At 36.5% G+C, this 20,596-nt stretch overlaps 1 protein-coding gene across 14 annotated transcripts in view; it reads right to left on the bottom strand.

Annotated features, from left to right (window-relative positions):
• Positions 1-221: 221 nt before the first annotated feature.
• TRDN (triadin) overlaps positions 222-20,596 on the bottom strand; it is a 241,357-nt gene continuing 220,982 nt past the window's right edge. For all 14 annotated transcript variants that reach the window (XM_066994338.1, XM_066994343.1, XM_066994337.1 and 11 more), the window contains one exon: positions 222-2,823. In XM_066994338.1, the coding sequence (XP_066850439.1) occupies positions 2,681-2,823 (143 nt within the window). In that variant the 3' untranslated portion in view covers positions 222-2,680. The remainder of the gene's footprint in view (positions 2,824-20,596) is intronic.

Genomic DNA, 20,596 nt, shown 5'->3' with positions numbered 1-20,596 from the left:
AATCCACAAACAAAGTATGTAGAAAGTCTAGCTAATTATTGCAAAAAGCCCATTAGGAATGAATAAAATGCAGAATGATTCATTTTCCAGACTAACTGTAACTACTGCTATCATCATATTCAGAAGATTTGTAAAAACTTAGTAGGAATAAAAAAATTACATATATAAACCCTTACCATCCATATTTGGATTAACAGAAAAACATCCTACAGTCACTGAAACATGGTTTATAGTCTTTATTTTCCAGAACAGATAACAATCATCATATGATTTTGCAATACTCCAGCCTAATTTGAGTAAAGCCATGCAATTCAAGTAATTCTTTTTAAGGTCACGTGAATTTAAATGCTTGCCACTTCAAGAGCAGAACTGTTTTCCCTGTTCTTTAAGGCAGTTAGACTGAGATTAGGAAACAAAAATAATTGTGTAATTTTTTACTACTTATTCAATGATGTTCAATTTATACTTCCAAACCATTCTGATACATAACTGAAACATTACAGGAGTGATAAATGAAACATATTCTTGTCATCTCTCAACTCAAATGAGAAAGAAGGATAAAGCTAACTATAATGCACAGAAATTATTTAGGTAAAAGAAGTTGAAAAGAATAACAGCTTATAGTATATTAAAATCTTGTCTTGATTATTGAAATTGGATAAAGTCCTGAATTAAATTAACTGATTTTCACAAAGTTATAATCTCATTTTAAGACAGCTTTCACTGTAAAAACCTAAGGCAATAACATCCTTAATATATAAAAAATCACAAATTAGGAAGGAAAAAAAGCCACTAGAAATACAAAAAGGCCTACTGAAAGAAAAGATTGACATTTTATCATGAAGTATTCTCTGCTGGCAGCTCTATATCCCTGTACTTGTCTCCAGAACAGATTTCACAGGTGACAGTGGAGGCATTCACCATGAACATTTTTACCTGCAATGTGTTCCAATGTGGGAAAATCTACTCCTAGGGCAAGATCTGTTCCTACCTTTTTCCAGAAGCTGCTTGTTGTAAATACAGATTTTGCAGCAAAGGACCTGTACAATATGAGACTGCATTTCAGTTCACAGAAGGCCATGATCAGGAATCAGAGAGTACCAGCCTGACCGAGCAGTGTAAGAGCACAGCTTTCTGAATTGCATTAGCCTGTCAAGGACTCAATTGTTTGAAACACACGTGAGTCAATTATTTGATTAAGATAAGAATGGGTCAGCAAGGAGAGAGGATGTGGAAAAGCATTGTTTATTGGAACAATGCTAAAACTAAAAGAGCAATATATAGTTACTGTTGTGATCAGAATCTACAAGCAACCAGGTTGTACAAAGAGCATCATGCTGTTTCACCTGGTAACTATGAGACTAAAATCACCACTGTACCTTTCACAGATTAAATGCAAAAGTATAGCAAAGGAATACAAACTAATAACAGCTCTCAAAAATGCACGATTATTTACAGTGCCAGACAACTGAGATGCTAATTTTCAGTTACATGTCATCACGTCTTTAATGTCATCCCATCTCCTTCTTAAGGTAACTAATCCATTATTTCTACAGAAATGAACAAAGGTTGAAGATTGGCATTTCTACTTCCAGTTCTCATCCTTCTAATAGCTCAGAAACCCTTTCTAGGTGGAAGGGTTTCATCTAGTAATATCAGCTACCCACATTATTGCATATGCTTCTGCTTTTATTTATTGTTCTTTTCTCTCACTTATTGGAGAGTGTATCAAATTGGCATGTTTGTTTATTGGAAATTTGGATTGGTTTAGTTTTATGAGTGACACTTCACATCATAGTTTTTCATATGACATTATAAGAGCAAATAGTTGGCTGGTATATTCTCCATTCTAATGGTCTGCTGCAAATCAAAGTCAATCTGATTTACCCGCAGGAAAAAAAAATAGTTACTAAAATTGATTTTTGTTGTTTCATGGGACCTTCGTAAAATGCTGTTTTTCCTTATCTTTGTCATGTTGTTTCACTTTCTTTGCTGAGTTTGGGCTTTAGAAAGTGACCTGCTTGTACTTCACCAGCAGACAGGACAAATACACCATGCTTTTAACTGCTTCAGGTTAAATAGAAATATTCATCATTAATATGACTTGATGAGTCAACTTACTGATAGTATATTGAGCTGCTGAGAGCATGTGTGAGCTTCAGACTACACTGGTCAATGAGACATAAAAATAGCACCAATTGCAGAGCACATTTTCGTGACTTAGTGAGGCTTTTTCCTCTCAGCAATTTGACTGAACATTAAGAAGAAGTGATTTAAGATTGCAGGTAGTCTTGCAATCTTGCTGATATAAGAGCTACATTCAACCTCTCACTCCCTAGATAAGATTAAATGGAAAACAGACTCACTTTAATGCTGAGCAGGTAAAGAAAAACAAGAGCAAAAGAGGCAGGAAATCACACACACACACTTGCTCACACGCAATCAGGCCAACTCATTGCTAGCATTGCAGGCTTTCCACGAGAAACAGGGCACTTTTACATTTCTACCTTTGTCTACACAGCCCATTACTGTTTCTTTTGCCTCTGCCCCATGGAAACTTTTCCAGGTGCATGTATCCAAGTGGATCACATTCATGCAATGACAAGTACCACCCTAAGTACTGTGGACCTCAGCAGAAAAGATAAAGTGCAAATGTGAGTGATCCAGTAACTCAGTCTCTCTACTGTCCTGGTTTTCTCGTCTTTCTCTTGGAAGTCTTTGAGTGAATCTTTTCTTCTTTGTCTGAAGGGGGATTAGTGGGAAACTGCAGTCCAAATCCATTAGGTCCATTTATGAAGACACATTGAAAGTAGCGGACAGGAGCTAAGAACAGAACAAAGAAAAGATGTTTAATATTTATGGCTTCCAGACTAGGACCATGAGTCACTCTTGTGTTCTTCCAGAGAACAACAGTGTAATTTCATTCCCATTAGATGAGTTTACAACAGCACAAATCCATAGTGTATCACAAGGCAGGTTCCACGTGTCAACAAGATTTTAGCTAAAAGGCTCAATGTGACATCTTTGTAGCACAAGATTAGAAGCTGTTGACAATTTAGCACTTAAATACATTATTCCACTCCACAGATATAGGCTTACTTTTCCCAGAATATTTGCATTCTGGGATAGCTGAGTGTAAACACCTGAAAGCCACACATATATCTTCTGATTTTGTATTTCACAGCCTCTTTCAGATACACTGAGGTGTTCCAGTAGTACTCACATGTAATAGTGATAATGACATATTTTATTAGGGTTCAAATGAATAACGTTTTGTTCTGAAAGGGAGGATCATAAGTGGCACTGCCTATTTCCTAGTCGTTCACAATCAGGCAGATTTTATCCGATTTGTAACCTAATTTGTTACAGAAGCTGAGTTCACTCTGAGATTAATGCTGACAAGATTTTAAGAGGTAACTATTAGTCCAGTACATGTTTGAGAAAATGATTGGAGGTATGCTGGCATCTGAAAAAAAGTAGTTGTAATGCAGTTGATTTTCTGATGCCTATTTCTTTCCTCTGTTGTTCATTCCACATAAAATAAATAAATAAAATAAAATAAAAATTAACTGTTCGTTGTGACAGGTCTAATCTGAGATGGACTCCAAGGTTCCTCTGTTTTATGAACTCAGGAGCAGCATTTGTTTGTTGACTGCCAAGTCACAATAAATGGTGGAACATGGAGCAGTGTGTCAGAAATGTTGGTATATTCATATACGGGCAGTTATATTTGCCTCTGTGGTTTTCTTGCCTGACTCGTGCAAAGGTTAAACCCTTGTTATTTAAAAGGCACACTTGAAAATAGTGTTGGAAATCAGATCTTTCTGAAAATGACTTACTGCATTGCTACTAAATCTAAGAATGGAAACAATTTTTTCCCTCAGATTTTCAGTGGTCTTCTGTGAGGTGAATGTGGGGTTTCTCTTAAAAAGAGATGAAACAAATATGAAACAGATCCCATGATTAACGCTCTCAGCCAAAATATAACTACCAAGGTTCAAATGTAAGGTCTGACAAGCCAAGGACCAGGCACTTGGTGTGGATCAGCTACATCCTTTACCTTTGGTCACTTTATGGTATCACTGGGGCAATAGCAGGAAGTTTCTGGGATACATAATAGTTAAAACAAAAGGGTTTATTCCATCCTTGAGCTAAGGTATTTTTCCTAAATAAAATTAATTAAAAACAGTATATTGCCACAAAAAAGCTATGATTAAAACCAATCTTTTCCTACTAAAATGCTCTGCCAGAGATTTCTCAATGAGGTTCATTAAGAAAAAAGAAAAAGCTAGACTAAAATTGACTACCAGGGGGTGCCAATTTGATAAAGAGAAATACCTTATAGGAAGAAAGTTGCCAACTTAAAACTCACCTTTCTCTTTTTAAATGGAAAGTATTTCTGCATATTCCTTTAATGGATATAAAAGTAAAAATAAAAAAATATATACATAAGTCAAAAACCAGTTCTCTCTTTTTTTGTGAAGAAGGCAAGTTGGGCATCATGCACTTGCTAGCCCCATTAAATGCCAATAAATACTTTATTCAAGGACAGTAGAAATAATTTTAAAAATACCTGTATTTTGCATGCAGTCAGAATACAAAACGTTAGCTCTCTTTCCTTCATATATTCATAAAGTCCTGATACATATTAGGTCTCTTACAAGGAGCATTTTAAACATGGTTATACATCTCATAATTATAACATGTCTGGTGCCACAACATATTCTAAAGATGTTATCTGATCATTATTCAAATTTGCCAGTAGTACTGGCTGCTGCAACCATTTCACTTGGAAAACTGGCTTACAGTCTACTGTTAAAAGGTGTTACATTCATGGAGGGAAAGGGCAAATTTTCAGATTTTTGCAACTTGGTCTACAGCCACAGAGTAAATAGGCCATAATACTAAATTTGAAAAATAGGAATAGAAACATACTTTATTTTTTTTGAAAAACAACAAAAAAACCTTTTTCTTTTTTTAAACTTATTTGGAATGTGTAATTCTAAAGATCACCTCTGATTGTGTTATTCCTGAGATACCTGTAGTGTTTGTAAAACAAGCCATTTTGTTTGGTTAAAATATACTCATGTCGAGTGCAACATTTTGAAGTGACATTCAAATGTTAATATAAATGTTTATATAAACCGTTACTTATCACATCTTCAGGAAATATTTCAGGAAATATTAAGATAATATATGCTAAAGGAGAAACTAAAGAGAGATAGGGACAGTAGTCATGCCTTTTATTCTTTGCCTGATACTTCCTTTCATAAAACTATAATTTCATTTACTTAATTTGTTGTCATATTTAAATACCTGTGATGAAATTTTCAGTGTTGAAATTAGTTTCAGACTTTTTTTTTTTTTTTTGGTAGAAAACTCATAAGAACAATTTAGATATCTGAAGGGAAAAAAAAAACTAGGAAAAAAACACAGTTGTTTTCTTTGTAATAAAATTATTTTATTTAAAAAGTATCACTGTCATATGATATTACAGGGGAAAAGTTGACGGCAGAATCATATGATATTACAATTACAGGGGAAAAGTTGATGGCAGAAGACATCTAACTTTTGTGTCAAAATTGACACAACTGAAATGGAAAGCTGTGACTTGTCAAGCAAAAACTTGGCCTGACTGTCATGGTCAGAGACTAACACTAGTCTAGCAAAATGCCTGGGCCAAATCATTCCTGGGCTGACTGGAAGCCAAAATAGAGGATGTATAATATGGCCAAAGAGCATGAGGAGAAAAAATAGACTTAGCTGGATCAAGAGATTCTGGACAAAGGGATGGAAAGCAATAGGGGAAACGTGTGACAAGAAGGGAGGGACGAGCTGGAGATTGTGATAGATGGAAAACAAAACAACAACAACAGTAAGAGTTTGTGGACAAACTGAGACTGGGGAAGCCTGAAGAGAGGAAATAAAACTACATAAGCACTGCAAATTGAACTGGAATTAAAACAAGTGGGCTAGAAAAGGCAGAGTGGTATAAGACTTTTTTTTAGGATAAGGAGGAAGAAAAAAATCACACTTTTTCCAGGAAAAAAGAGAGTAAGGAGTACAAGCTTTTAAAACCTATAAATACTACAGTATACTTCCTTCCAAAACCAGTCTTTTAGACAATAGCTCTGCTGTCAGATAACAGTCAAAACCACTGACAACATACTTTGTCCCTCTTCATGACTGCACATTTTAAGGATGACAATGTTTTAACTTTGAATTTTTTTTTTCCTTTAATGCAAATGACAGGAGCCCTTCGGTTCTGCATAGGCTGTGATACTGGCTTCAACTCTAAGACAGACAGAGTTCTCTTCACTATGGAATGAGCGAAGCAGTGAGAGTAATTAACCTCTAGGAGGTTTCTCTTAGTTTCTAAGGAATAGGCAAGGGTACACCCAATGAGAAATTTAGCTGTAACAACTTTTCACTGGAGAAATTTTTTTTTGATAGAAAGGAGAGATATAGGTTCTTAAGTTCTGGTTTAACAACAAAAACAATTAAAAAATCAAACTCCACAAATGAATTAATTAAAACTCTTTTAAAAACTCGTTTTTGACTGTTTCATTTTGAGGAGGTATATGTCAAAATAAGCAATTTTTTTTTTCATCAGTACTAAGCAGACCATAGAAGAGGATTTAAATATCCAAATATCCAAAAGAAACATTATAAGTAACAAGTGATAGCTGAAACAAAAATTTCAAAACTCTAACTTTTGACTTTAAAAACATTTAAAAGAAACTTTTCTATTTCGTTGTTGTTTTTATGTTTTGTTTTAAATCTACAGGTATTCCTGAAAATTATTGTTTTAATTTTTAGCTGAAATGTCATTGTAATTCATCTGAAATTTATTTCACTCTAAAACGAAAAGCGCTTTTTTTTTTTTTTTTTGTTTCTGAGTTAGACAAACTAAGGCATGATGCTTTATGGATTTATCCTAAGACAATGTTTATACATGAGTAAACGAAGTAGATTGATTTGCTAAAAGAGCTATCTATTTTGCTAAATCATATACTATGTGAGATTTAGGAGATACCAGGAGATACCGTTATGTGAGATTTAGGAGATACCAGGTATTGGAAGAAACATTTTCAGTTTTTGGATGCTAAAAAACTGTTAAGAAAGTCTGTTTTTCAAACTGACTTTATCAGATTGCTTATTGATTCTCCCAGTACAAAACAACTCATTTATAAAAGTAAATTTCATCAGCATGCTTTCTGTATCTTTTAAATTTTACCTAATCAAGCAACAAGTGTTGAAGAAGACATACTGTAAGTGTTGTATTTTTTTTTTTAAGTTTTCTGGTATTTTTTTTTTTTTTGGCTGATGAGGTTCACACTCTGCAAACTGAATAGTCTGTGGCATATTAACATATGTGGCAATTTAGCATATTGTTAAGCATGTAAATCAAAGTCAATCAACTGCATAGTAATCTATACAGGAGGAAATGGTTTCAGAATGATGTTTTTTGCTATGTGATTTTCCACTATTTCTATTTAATGTTTTCCTTCTTAGGCTGCTTTATCATGCCAACCAGAGCTGCAAAACATGCAGATAAAAACTTCATTCAAACAAATACCAACATTTTTGGAACTGTGTCTGTATCAAAATCTGTGACATTGTTATGATACAAACCATAGCCAGGAGAACAAATTGAATTTTGGCATGCAAATAAGACTACAAATGAATCCCATTCTGCTTTTGTAATTCTCACATTCAATGTGAATGCAAAATGTGTCTTTTAAGCTGAAAAGGGTTCTCACTTCTCATATCTTCAGGGCAAATGTTACCAAAAAAAGATGAAGAGTAGGAACAAAACGTGGTTTAACACTAGAAGTCTTTTCTCAGTTTAGTACAGGAAAAAAAAAAAAAAAAAAGTCTTATATATAGCCTTATGTTTTTGTTTAGGATGTAATTTATGAGAATTCATATAATTACTGAAATTTCCTTTATGAGCATTACTGAGGAAATAAAACAAACAAACAAAAAGTAAATGCTGCCTGGAAAAGTCTAGAAATGTTTATTTGACAAATTATAGCTAATTCTGTTATATAAAGACACCTGATACCTAAAAATAATTTGTTTTTGGAAGGTTGGAGAAGTGAGAAGTGTGTATTTTGCTTCTTTGCTTTTACTTTAGTGGAAAGAAAATACTTTTTTTTTTTTTTTTTTTTTCCCTCATGAAAAGAGAGAAAACTTTTAAAATAATTTTTGCCTAGTTGGAAGTCAGTTGGAAATGAGAACAGCCAAGATGAGTTCTAGAAAGCCTAGAAACAACCAAACAAATTAAAAAATGTACCCAGGGTTTGTGTGAAGCTGTTCAGGGCCGGTCAAGAGAAAATGTAAAGTACATCATATAGATATTCAATAAATTATACAAATATTCCATGGAACTTATGTGTGTTCTTACTTTCTAAGTGTCTATATCTCACACTGAAAGATGGTTTCAAGAAATGTGAGGAATCTTGCCATGAGCACTGTCCTGGTGCTTTCAGTTCTTCAGCAAAAAGGGGAAAATGACCTGGGTGTCATGGTCGAGGCCTTTCCTCATTCAAGAGATGCTCCAGTCCTTTTATCATTTCCATGATCCTTTGCTAGACTCTATCCAGTGGAGCCACTTTTCTCTTGTATTGGGGAACCCAGAACTGGGCCCAGCACTCTAGATGTGCCCTTGCTAGCACTGAGTATGGAGGGGAAGGGTCATAGAATCATAGAATCAATAAGGTTGGAAAAGACCTCCAAGATCATCTGGTCTAACTGTCCCCCTAACACCAATATTGCCCACCAAACCATGCCCCTAAGTACCACATCCAACCTCACCTTAGACACTCCCAGGTGATTCCGCCCTGGGCAGCCTGTTCCAATGCCTAACCACTCTTTCTGGGAAGAAATTTCTCCTAATTTCAAACCTGAACCTCCCCTAGCACAACTTGAGGCATTTCCTCTTGTCCTATCACTAGTTACCTGCAAGAAGAGACTGACCCCCAGCTCCCCACATCTTCTTTTCAGGTAGTTGTAGAGAGTAATAAGTCTCCCCTGAGCCTCCTCTTCTCCAGACTAAACAAACCCAGTGTCCTCAGCCGCTTCTCACATGACTTGTGTTCCAGGACATTCACCGGCTTTGTAGCCCTTCTTTGGACATGCTCCAGGGCCTCAATGACTTTTCTGTAGTGAGGGGCCCAAAGCTGAACACAGTACTCGAGGTGCAGCCTCACCAGAGCAGAGTACAGGGAGGCGATCACCCCTGTGGTCCTGCTGGCTATACTATTCCTGATACAGGAATTCTATACGATTCTATACTAATTCTATATTCTATTCTATTCTGTACTATATATACTATTCTATATTCTATTCTATTCTGTACTATTCTATATTAATTCTATACTACTCCTGGGGCACAGTGCTGGCTCATGTTCAGTCAAGCATTGACCAGCACCCCCAGATCCTTTTCCTCTGCACAGCTTTTGAGCCACTCTGCTCCAAGCCTGTAGCGCTGCATAGGGTTGTTGTGGCCAAAGTGCAGCACCCAGCACTTAGCCATATTGAACTTCATCCCTTGGGCCTCTGCCCATCAATCCAACGTGTCCAGGTCCCTTTGCAGGGCCTTCCTACCCTCCAGCAGATCAAAAGTACTCCCCAACTTGGTGTCATCCACAAAGTTACAGAGGGTGCACTCAATTCCCTCATCCAAGTCATCAATAAAGATATAAAAGAGGATAGGCCCCAACTCTGACTCCTGGGGAACACCACTCATGAGATCCCCTCCCTTGAAAAGCTAGCAAGCCCCCCTCCTAATGCAAACCAGGATACCAGGAGCCCTCCTCGCAGCAAAGGCACATTGCTCACCCACGTTCAGCTTTTCTACCAGGACTCCCAGGTCTACTCTGCAAAGCTGCTTTCCAGCCAGGTTGCCCACAGCCAAAACTGGTGCCTTGGGTTATTCCTCCCCAGGTGCAAGACCTTGCACTTTCACTTGTTGAACTTCAAGAGGTTCCTGTCAGTTTATTTCTCAGGTCTGTCAAGGTTCCTCTGGATGACAGCAGGACTCTGGTGTATTCACCACTCCTCCCAGTTTTGTATCATCAAGATTGCTGGCAGTACAATCTGCCCAATCATCAAGATCATTAACGAAGACATTAAATAAGATTGGATCCTGTACTCACCCTCTGACACCTGCATAAAACCCAGAAAATCAGCAGGATTGTGAGGCCCCACCCTCATGGTCAGTATTCATACTAAAAATCAAGATTAATTGATTTTTTTTTGCTTCTGCCCCATGAGAGGTCTCTGTCTTTCCTGAGCTCACCTTAGGACACCTGCATTATGCTTTCACAGGTGTACCACCCCTGTCAAACTGCCCACCTGATGCTGTCCCCTGAGTGGGGTACACTGCTAGCTAGTCTCCAACTGGACTTTGAGCCACTGATCACCACCCCCTGGGCCTGGCCACTGAGCCAGTTTTCATTCCACGTCACTGTTTGCTTATTCAGCCCATACTTCTCTATGAGGATTCTATGGGAAAGAATGCTAAAAGCCTTACTGAAATCAGAGTAGACAATATCTATGGCTCATAGCTCAGCTCTTCTACCAGGCCAGACATTTCATTATAGAAGGTTATCAGTCTGATTAAGCATTACTTTTGCTTTGTGAATCCATGTTGACTATTTCTGATATCGTTCTTGTCCTTCATGTGCCTGGAAATATTTTTCAGGATTAGTTGTTTTCCATCAACTTCCCAGGGATGGAGATGAGGATGACTAGCCTGTAGTTCCCTGGGTTATCCGTGTCCTTTTTGAAGGTAAGAGAAACGTTTGCTTTCTGCAAGTCCTCAGGCACCTCTCCCAAATGCCATGATTGTTCAAAGATTATGAATTTGTCTTTGAGGATTTAGTTTAACAATTAAAGAGCTAGAATGCAAATTACATAATATTTGTTGTTAATTGTTCTAGTTAAGCCAGTTGAATGGAGAATGTAACAGGTAAAAGGCAATTAACTGATACAAGTCCCCATGTCAAAGAGAGCAAAGACTCCCAAAGCCATACAATTGTTGGAATAGTTAAACAGTGATTTTAGAAACTGTTCTATTTTCAACTATTCAGAAAAGGCAAAGAAACCATCAGAGTTGACTTGGCTGAGAACCAGCAGACAGGCATGCAAAAGTCCAAATACATACCAGAATCAGATTTATCTTTCAAAATATACATACCTAACATATCCCCTACAGATACAATTGTGGTGTATTCTTATTCTTTTCTTTCTTTCTTTTTTTTTTTTTTTAATACCTTTACCTTCCAAATAGATTAATTACACTGTATCTTATCTCTGGCAAAGGTAGTGAAGAGTTAAATCCAGTTTTATATGGTGTAAATAATCAAGTTATGTGAATTTATATAGGATATTAGAATCAATGTACGAGAAAGCTTTGCTCTCAAGTTTTAATATTGCTTAACAGGTGGTAACAGTTTTTTAACTTGTATTGGTTAACAGACTTTTATTTACTCTCTAGGCAAAAAAAACATTAAAATTTCAGCCATTTAAATTTCCAAAGCACGAGAAAGCAGACATTGATGAAGTGACAGTAAGATCCAAGATCTTTCTCAGATGAGAGGAGAATTAAGATATTGCTGGGAAAGTGAGGAGTTTTAAATAGATCACCAGAAGGATCTCCTATACAAAGGGAGTAGTGATCCCCAACCTGGGGTCCTCTTCTTTGACAAATCTGGATGGGGAAAGATTTTCATGAGTAGCCCAGTCACCGGTACAAAGTCTATGAAGCATCTGCCAGCTAATTAAATGAGTAGAAAAGATGCAATAAAAAGTTAGTGTTATGTAGGCACTGGCTTACTCCTTTTCATTCTGCATATTTACGCCTTTTTAGATCCTTGTATCCTAAGCAGTCTATTTTGGAATTGTTTTTGTGATGATTTAGCTGAAATAGTTTTTTATGAAAACTGATGAACATGAGGGCAGTCAATCCTTAGATATATGATGGACCTTAAAAGTCAAGGTGCTATGTACAATCTAGTGCAGTCCAATTCGGAACATATTTAAACTACAAGGATGTCCAGGGAGATTATGATAACTTTGATGAAAGCTTCTCCTGAGCTAGCATAAGGACATAGTTCTAATTCAGTATCATGTTAAAGAAAACCACTTAGGCATAGCTTTATATCCACAAAACTACCAAAGTGCCCATTCAAGCAATTAATGGGAGTTTCATGTAAGGAATTATAGTACAATCAAATAAATGAATGTATTATTTACAGTCTTTTTAAAAATTAATCTTAAAAGGAAAAAAGGGAGAAATTCAGAAAGGAATAAAATTTTCTAATCTGAAACTAAACACGAATGTGTTCCTGTTTACATTTTACAATGGTTAAAGTCCCATTTCAACAAGGCTCAAATAGCTGTTTTTAAGGCATGCCACCAAATAAAATATTCATTAAAAAGCAATAGCTTTAAGCAATAGCAGCTTGGTTATTAGCGGAAAATTACAGAGAATGTGTGAGGAAAATTTTTATTACTAGTGTTTTCTAGTTTGAATCAAATTTCTTCACTTAGAGGTTTTCCTAATAGAATTCAACAAATCACAAAATTTCAGGCAATCATAGCATTAAAAGCAACTAATCAACAAGCAATACTAAATAAGAGGAAAGCATTAACAATTGTATTTATTTCTTTCTGATTGTTTCTGAGGAATGCACATACTGTGTGTTGGTTCAGCAATCAAAACTGAACCGTACATGAGCAATAAAAACTTGCTCCAATGACTGGAGAGCTGAACTTTTTTTCACTTAATAAAATGTAAGGAAGAGAAGCTTGTATTTTGCGCCTTGCTCTGCTGTGTTCTCTGACAAACAATTTGGGCTCTTTCCCTCAACATTTCAGTAAAATTGCACTCTGGCAAACTGACCAGAGAAAGCATGGGGGCAGATGAAGAAGGGAAGTGGTGTGGAATCCTTGCTAAATATCACAATTTTTTGCCTTCACACTTTCTAAAACAAGTATGTAAGTCTTTGTGCTTAGCTGCACTGTGTAAATGCCATTTAATTAAATCCCATATTCACATTTCTCTGAATAGCAAAGCTGAATGCTAAGGGCCTATGCAAAAAAGCAAATACTCTTTCTTAAATTGAAAATATGGTTCGTGTTTAGATAGCAGGTGTTCCAAACAACACGGATTACTTCAAAAATTGGACTTGTCTTTTTGGATGAATCTTTTCAACTACTTTCTTATTATAAAGAAATAACTAATTATAATAATTATTAATATTTGTTATTATTAAGAAGGCTTTACAGTCATGCTATTTCTGTTTGCAGAAATTAGAGTGCTTAATGGGAAGGTGGAGAGAGGAAAAAAAAAGAAAAACTTTCTTATGTACCTTATATATCTGCAAGAAATACTAACACTCTAAATCAAATGATATTTTTCTAACATTGTAAAGGGAAAATTGTCCCATGAAGGTAATTCTTTCACATCTTATTTTGTATCTTGAATAACAAAAGAAAATGAATGGTCAGAAAGTAGCTCTCAAAGCTACTTTCAAAAGTGTCTGTCTGAAATATAACGCAAATAATTGCTCATCTTTGCAAACACCAATCAACTATTCTTATCCATTTTAGTAGGTGGTCTGTCAAATAATATGTTATTTAATAAAAATAAATATTAATGGTATCTGAGTAGCAGAGTTAAATGCTAGTAACAACGGTGTTATTACAGCCATGATTACTCAGATTGCATGTTCTCCTCAACAGCTCTTTTTCAAGCATTCTGGGACTGCAGTACCAGCACGGCAGCCCAGTCACACTTCTGTGGAAAGAAATGCCCTGGTCTCTTGGAAACATCCTCATTCAGACAAAATTTGAAAGCAGCAGGGGAGTAATAGACGACAAGTAGAGAAAATTCAGCAAGAAACATTTTACTCATTACTCATTAGCATGAGCGGATAAGAACAAAATGAATTTTAACACTTGCTGATGCTCTAAGTATTTGTGGAACATTACTCTGACTATGGGAGGTGGTTGCATGATTCTCTTGTACTGCAAATAGTATGAGCATACAGAATATGAGCTTAACAGTCATGCCATATACACTTCTTTAAACTACTGTGAACAACATTACAAAAAAAAAAAAAAAAAAGTAGCAATACCCTGAAAGACTAATTAATGAAGGGAAAAGTGAAATACGAAACCCCATTCAACTCTGGAATCTCCATCCATGGCATAACAAGGTAATGTGCTTTGATGGCCAGGGTTTGCTGAGCATCAAGATTGCTAACAAGCAGCTGTTCCATGTTGCTAGTAAATGGAGGAGTTAAAATAGTTATACGCTGAAAGACTAAAGGCACTTCCTCTAAAACTGAGCACTCAACAGTGAGCAAAAAGACACAGAATGTTGTTCCATTCCTTATGAGTCTCTGTGGTCCCAACTCACTCAGGAAAATTGTTAATTACATAAAAGAAAATAGCCTTTATCAATATTTCAGTCAATGGGACAAAAATAATATCAGCACAAAGTCAATAATGTGTCTTTAATACCACTTTCTTGATGTCAAACGTTGTAATTGTATGAAATCAATAGCACTGGAAGGTCACTTCTTGTAATATTTTACTTAATTAGAGGGAAAAAAAAAAAGAAAAAAAGGAAACAGTATGAAATATATAAGATCCTAAGACCAGAGCTGCTTAAAAACTGTTATCATTAGCTCCTTATCAAAGTCACTGCTCTTTTGTAAGCATGATAACAAAGCTCAATGAATTAGGTCTTTATTATATCAAAACTGAGGTCCAGAATAAAAGGTGAAACTTAATATTTGTACTTTGAAGTCGAATATAACAGGTGACAACTGACGTCCATTTAAGGATGCAAAAAATTCTTTATTTTGCCAATTGGCTCTTGCATTGTCTAGTAAGAAGGATTTATGGAGAAATAAGTATCGTGGATTTGGTTGGCACAGAGTTAATTTTCTTTGTAGAGGTTCACATAATGCTGTGTTTTGGAGTTTTGATGAAAATAGTGGTGATAACACACCAGTGTTTTTAGTTGTTGTAGAGCAGTGTTTATACAGAGCCAAGGACTTTTTGCTTCTTGTGCTGCCCAGCCAACAAGAAAGCTGGGGGCACAGCAAAAGCTGGGAGGGGACACAGCCAGAACAGCTGGCCCAGCCTGACCAGAGATATTCCGTATCATATGGTATCATACTCAGCAATAAACAATGGGGTAAAGAAGGAGGAGGGGGCGGATATTCACAAAGATGGCATTTGTCTTCCCAAGAAACTGTTAAATGTGATAAACCCTCCTTTTCTGGAAGTGGCTGAACACTTGCGTTCTGATGAGAAGTAGTGAATAGATTCCTTGTTTTGCTTTGCTTGCACACAAAGCTTTTGCTTGACCTAGTAAACTGTCTTTATCTCAATCCATGAGTTCTCACCTTTTAACCTTTCTGATTCTTTCCTCCATCCCACCTGGGAAGAGTGAGTGAGCAGCCATTTGGGGCTGAGTTGCCTGTTGGGGCTAAGCCATAATAATAAGCTATGTGTTTACAGAAAAGTGGTGTGTTCCATGTTATGGTCACTGCTCACAAACCATGTAGTTCTCACATAAATGGGTGAATATCCCCAAAGTGTGGAATTCCCCCAAAATTTAGTAAAAATTCTTTTTGTTATAATAAACACATGCAAGATGTAAGAGTGCAACATGTTGTAACACAGACTCTTCCAACAAAATGTAGCAATGATCAGATTGCACAGTGAAAATAATGTTCTTTACAATTTTGTTAGCATTAAGCTTTCAAGGGAGTCTGGTACTGCCATTATTTCTTTTATTAGCAAAAGATAGGAGCAGACTAATGAAACCATTCACAGAACGATATTTAAGAATGTCCCAAAATTCATGGAGGCCTGGATCAAAGTCTATTAAAATCGGTTGGATTTTTTCATAGTCTGCTGTGTTGTTTACATAAGACAACAGTAGTATTTGGTAGGCAGCAATATAGGATTGGATTTTATCAGTATCGTTACTGTGGTAACGATAAACTTCCAGCTAATCCCATACTTGTGTGGGACTTGCTGCTCCAGCTGGATGTTTACAAGTCTATAGGACCTGACTGGATTCATCCCAATGTACTCAGAGACTTGGTTGATGTCATTGCAAGACCTCTATCAAAAAATAAAAATAATAATAAATAAATAAATAAAATAAAAAAATGGCTGGCATACATCTAGATAAATGCATAATATAAAGGGTGAACAATTGGCAGATGAGTTGGGCTTGAAGGGTTATAGTAAAAGTGGTTACATCAGGTTGGTGGCCCTACTGGGGTTTCGCAGAGCTCCTTTTTAGGTCCAGTTCTCTTTAAAGTTTTCATAAATGACTTGGATGTAGGACTTGAAGAAATACTAAGTCTGCAACGACACTAAACTGAGAGGAGTGGTTGACTGCCTCAAGGGTAGAGAGGCCCTACAGAGAGATGCAAATTAGAGAGCTGGACAGTCACCAACAATATGAAGTTTAACAAGAGCAAGTGCCAGATTCTGCACCTGGGAAGGGATGAAACTGGATATATATACAAACTAGGGAATGAGAGGCTGGAAAGCAGCCCTGTGAAAAGGGATCTGGGGGTTTTGGTCAACAAAAAGTTCTTATTCATGAGTCAGCAGTGTTCCCTGACAGCCAAAAGGGCCAACTGGACCTCTGCATATCCTGGGGTTCATCAGTCACTGCATTACTAGCCAGTAGAGGGAGGGGATTGTTTCACTCTGCTCTGCACTGTTGCAGCATCACCTCAAGCGCTGTGTGCAGCTTTGGGCACCACAGTATAAGAAGGACATAAAACTATTAAAATGTGTCCAAAGGAGGGCTACAAAGATGGTGAAGGGTATAGAGGGCAAGACACGTGAGGAGTGGCTGAAGTCAATTGGTTTGTTCTGTCTAAAGAGCAGGCTGAGGGGAGGCCTCATGGCAGACTGCGAGCTTCCTCACAAGCGGAGAGGCAGGCACTGAGCTCTGCTCTCTGGGGACAGCGACAGTTCCCGAGGGAACAGCATGGAGCTGGGACAGGGGAGGGTCAGGTTGGGTGTTAGGAAAAGGTTCTTCACCGAGAGGGTGGTTGGGCACTGGGACAGGCTCCCCAGGTAAGTGGTCACAGCACCAAGCCTACTGGAGTTCAAGAAGCATCTGGACAATGCTGTCAGAAATATTGCCTGATTTTTTAGGTGGTCCTGTGCAGAGGCAGGAGTTGGACTCAATGATACTTCTTGGCCCCTTACAACTCAGGATATTCTATGGTTCTGTGATTTTTATGCCACTAAAAATATAGGAAAGAGACAGTGACAAACTGCTACAGACATACAGCCCTGATAGGCCCAACATAAGACACTTGAGGCGCTGTCTTCTGGATTTAGCTCTAGCCACATGAAGTAATGCTAGGAGTCAATTCAGATTTTGGAGGGGTGAGTAACACATTGGAGAAGTTTCCCTCTCATTGACCATGGAACTTGTGTGAATATGCACGTATTTCAGTGCTGCAAGTGAGGATGCATACCTGTGTGCTCCTTATAATGAAAGATGAAGCTATATTAGAATGTCTTCCTCACCATGAATTCACACAGTTCCATGAAAAGGGAAAAAACAGAAAGAAAGAAACTGTATGAGCTCAATAGTCTGGCTTCTTTAAGATATTTCACAGTGTCTGCTGTCAGTTTTGTTCTCACTAATTAAGAATTGCACCAAATAATTATGATTTGTCCACTGGAGTTGACTATACTGATGGTAGCCTGGAAACACAAACTTACACTCAACATCAGGATGCACATTTTTCAGTTAATAATTCAGGAATATTAATTCAAATTAACTTTTAAAATGGATTACTTAGTCTATACAAAAAGTGTTGTGTGGGCACTCATTCAGAATTAAAGCAACCCCAGTGAAATTTTCCTCAATTTGATTTCAAAATAGGTTCAACCAGATTAAATCAAGGTCACCTAAGTTGTTGTAAATGTTGTAAATGACCACTCAATCATTTAGCATTAATAGCTAATTAACCTTATACCTCTTATTACACCGTGTCTCTGGTTAGACAAGCCTGCTGAGAATTAGTCTCCAACCATTTATTTAAAAGTCAGCTTCAGAATTGTGAAATAACTAACACCAGGTTATTGGAAAGCTTGGATATGCAGCCTCGTCCTCATAATCTTAACAAACCTGAAACATTGAGTCATTCATGGCTTGTCTGTGAAAGGTGTATGCCTGCAGCACAGAGACTGTTCTATACAGACTCTTGAAAGCAGCATTAGTGCACAGCTTGTCCTGCTCTCATGTCGTGTGATTACACTGCAGAGTGGTGAGCACCCTGCAAAATTTTATTGCATGAGAGGACATTCATAGACACAGTTCTTGTAAATGAATGAGCACTGAAATTATACAAAAAAAATTTGAAACCCCTCAAGTTGCTGGTCCCTTCTATTATCTTCCAGCCAATGGTACACAATCTTATGTCCAGGAAACATAATATTAATATTAGTGATTTGTGACTGAATTCTGGTAAGAAAAAAAAAAAAAAAAAGATTAATCTGTAATGTCATTTCAAGGATGTTAGTACTGTTTTCATTATTACCCTCAGAGATACAGCTGTTATCGTTAATGGTTCCTTTATTGGTCTATGTTTCTATTTTGAGAGAGAACTTAGTTAATATATTTTCAAAATTTTTGTTCAACTTCTCTGATAAAGTTGTATTCAGATGGTTAACTTCAGGACTCTGAGTTTGTGCAGCTGGAGTTCTGGAAGAAGCTACTGACAGAATACCAGAACCAACGTACCTCTGAGATATACAGACTATCTGGATGACAAGCAGAGTAGAAAATACATTATTTGCAGTTAACCAAAATGATGAGTTTCTCACCTATCTATTGATGAAAGGTACCTATCTTGCAGTGATGAAGTCCTTCCCTTCTCTTTTGATTATTGTGTGTTACGTTAATAGTAGTTCAGTGCTTGTATTCTATAGAACAGGGCCAATATATTTGTGCTTAATGATATTAACAGAGACTGCAACTTCAGAATGGTGAAATAAAATATACTCCAAATACACAAATTCTTCAAATTATTCATAATGAAGGGAAAAAAAAATTAAAGTAGTCTCATTCTCTGTCAAAAAATAATGAGTGAAAAAAAATCTTATATATGGCACAGCTGTTTATTTCCCCTCAACATTGAGGAAACATCCTTGAAGGTCTCATAAATGGCTCTCACATTAAATAGTTCAGATTCTGTTTTTTCAAATTTGCTAATCATCTTTGCATTGGAAAATATATTACAGGGAGACAGAAAGTGCAACTAAATTAAACAATTTTATGGTAACAAACCAATTACCACATGCTAGTACAGACATATAATGACTTCATCCATTGCAGTTGCTGAGGTTTTCATGTGGTGATGATTATGTGCAATCTTTTGCTGATAATGTGATGAAATTATTCCAATTATTCCTTTTTTTTTTTTTTTTTCTTTCTGGAAAACGTGTTGCTCTCTATCACTGCAGAAGCAGAGGATAAATCTAGTCAAGAAATGCTTTCTTCATAGATATGGTAATATAGTATATTCAAATAAAGGATGTTCCGACTCCCTTTAACAATAATTTTACTTTTCAATGAGGTACAACTTCTTTAACTAGAGACTAAGTATAGAAGTTCTCATGTCTAAGAAATTGTAAACCTCTTAACAATTTGACAGTAGATGCATGAATTATCTAAGACTATATATGACACAGGATGCCAGGGAAGTTATCATGACTAATTTGATTTTTATTTACCTTGAAAAGCATCCACACATTTATGTAATTCAACCAGTTTATATGGGATCAGTATCAATCTCATTATTTCTTATTTTTCAAACTCTTCCATCACTGCCTCTCTTATTTTTGCCACACTTGCACATCTGTGGGCTAAGATAACAGCACAGAAAAATGTCAATGTCATTAGCTAACAATATGACAAATGCAAGACACAGTGTTTCCTGAGCTTTCAGCCACAAGGACAGTTGCATGGAATAGCAATAAATGTAATCAACTTTTGGTTACTTAAAATTTTCATACTCTGGTGTGAGCATTTAAAAAAAAGTGGGACTTATTGAAAACTATATAATTGTTCATGTAAAATGTATGGAAGACAACTCTCACCAAAAAGCTGAAATTGGACACTCCTCAAATTTTACTTCCAGAGTCTGCTTGTGAATATATTTGATATAAGGCAGAAGAAAAAAACAAACAAACAAACAAAAAAAAAAACCACTAGTCCTAACAATTCCTGTTTCTTGTGTGCATAAGTTTCTGCCTGAACACAGGTGTCAATTTTGACATTTAGGACAGGAGAAAGAAGGGGAAAGGATTTTAGGTAATTGCTTGCATCTCTACATGGGAGTGAAATTTAGTGTCTACTGAACACACCACCATATACCTGCTTAAAATTCTGTCTAAATGTGGAACTTTCTGAAGTCAAAATAGCTTTTAAAATTGCTTATTTCTCATTATGTGATTGCTTTTTAATACCAGGAAAAGGTTGAAGGATTTGTGATCAAAATCTAAGTCTATGTGAATCTAA

This window comes from Anser cygnoides, chromosome 3, assembly GCF_040182565.1.
Source record: "Anser cygnoides isolate HZ-2024a breed goose chromosome 3, Taihu_goose_T2T_genome, whole genome shotgun sequence".
In the NCBI taxonomy this organism is placed as follows: Eukaryota; Metazoa; Chordata; class Aves; order Anseriformes; family Anatidae; genus Anser; species Anser cygnoides.
This window is presented reverse-complemented; position numbering and strand designations above follow the sequence as displayed.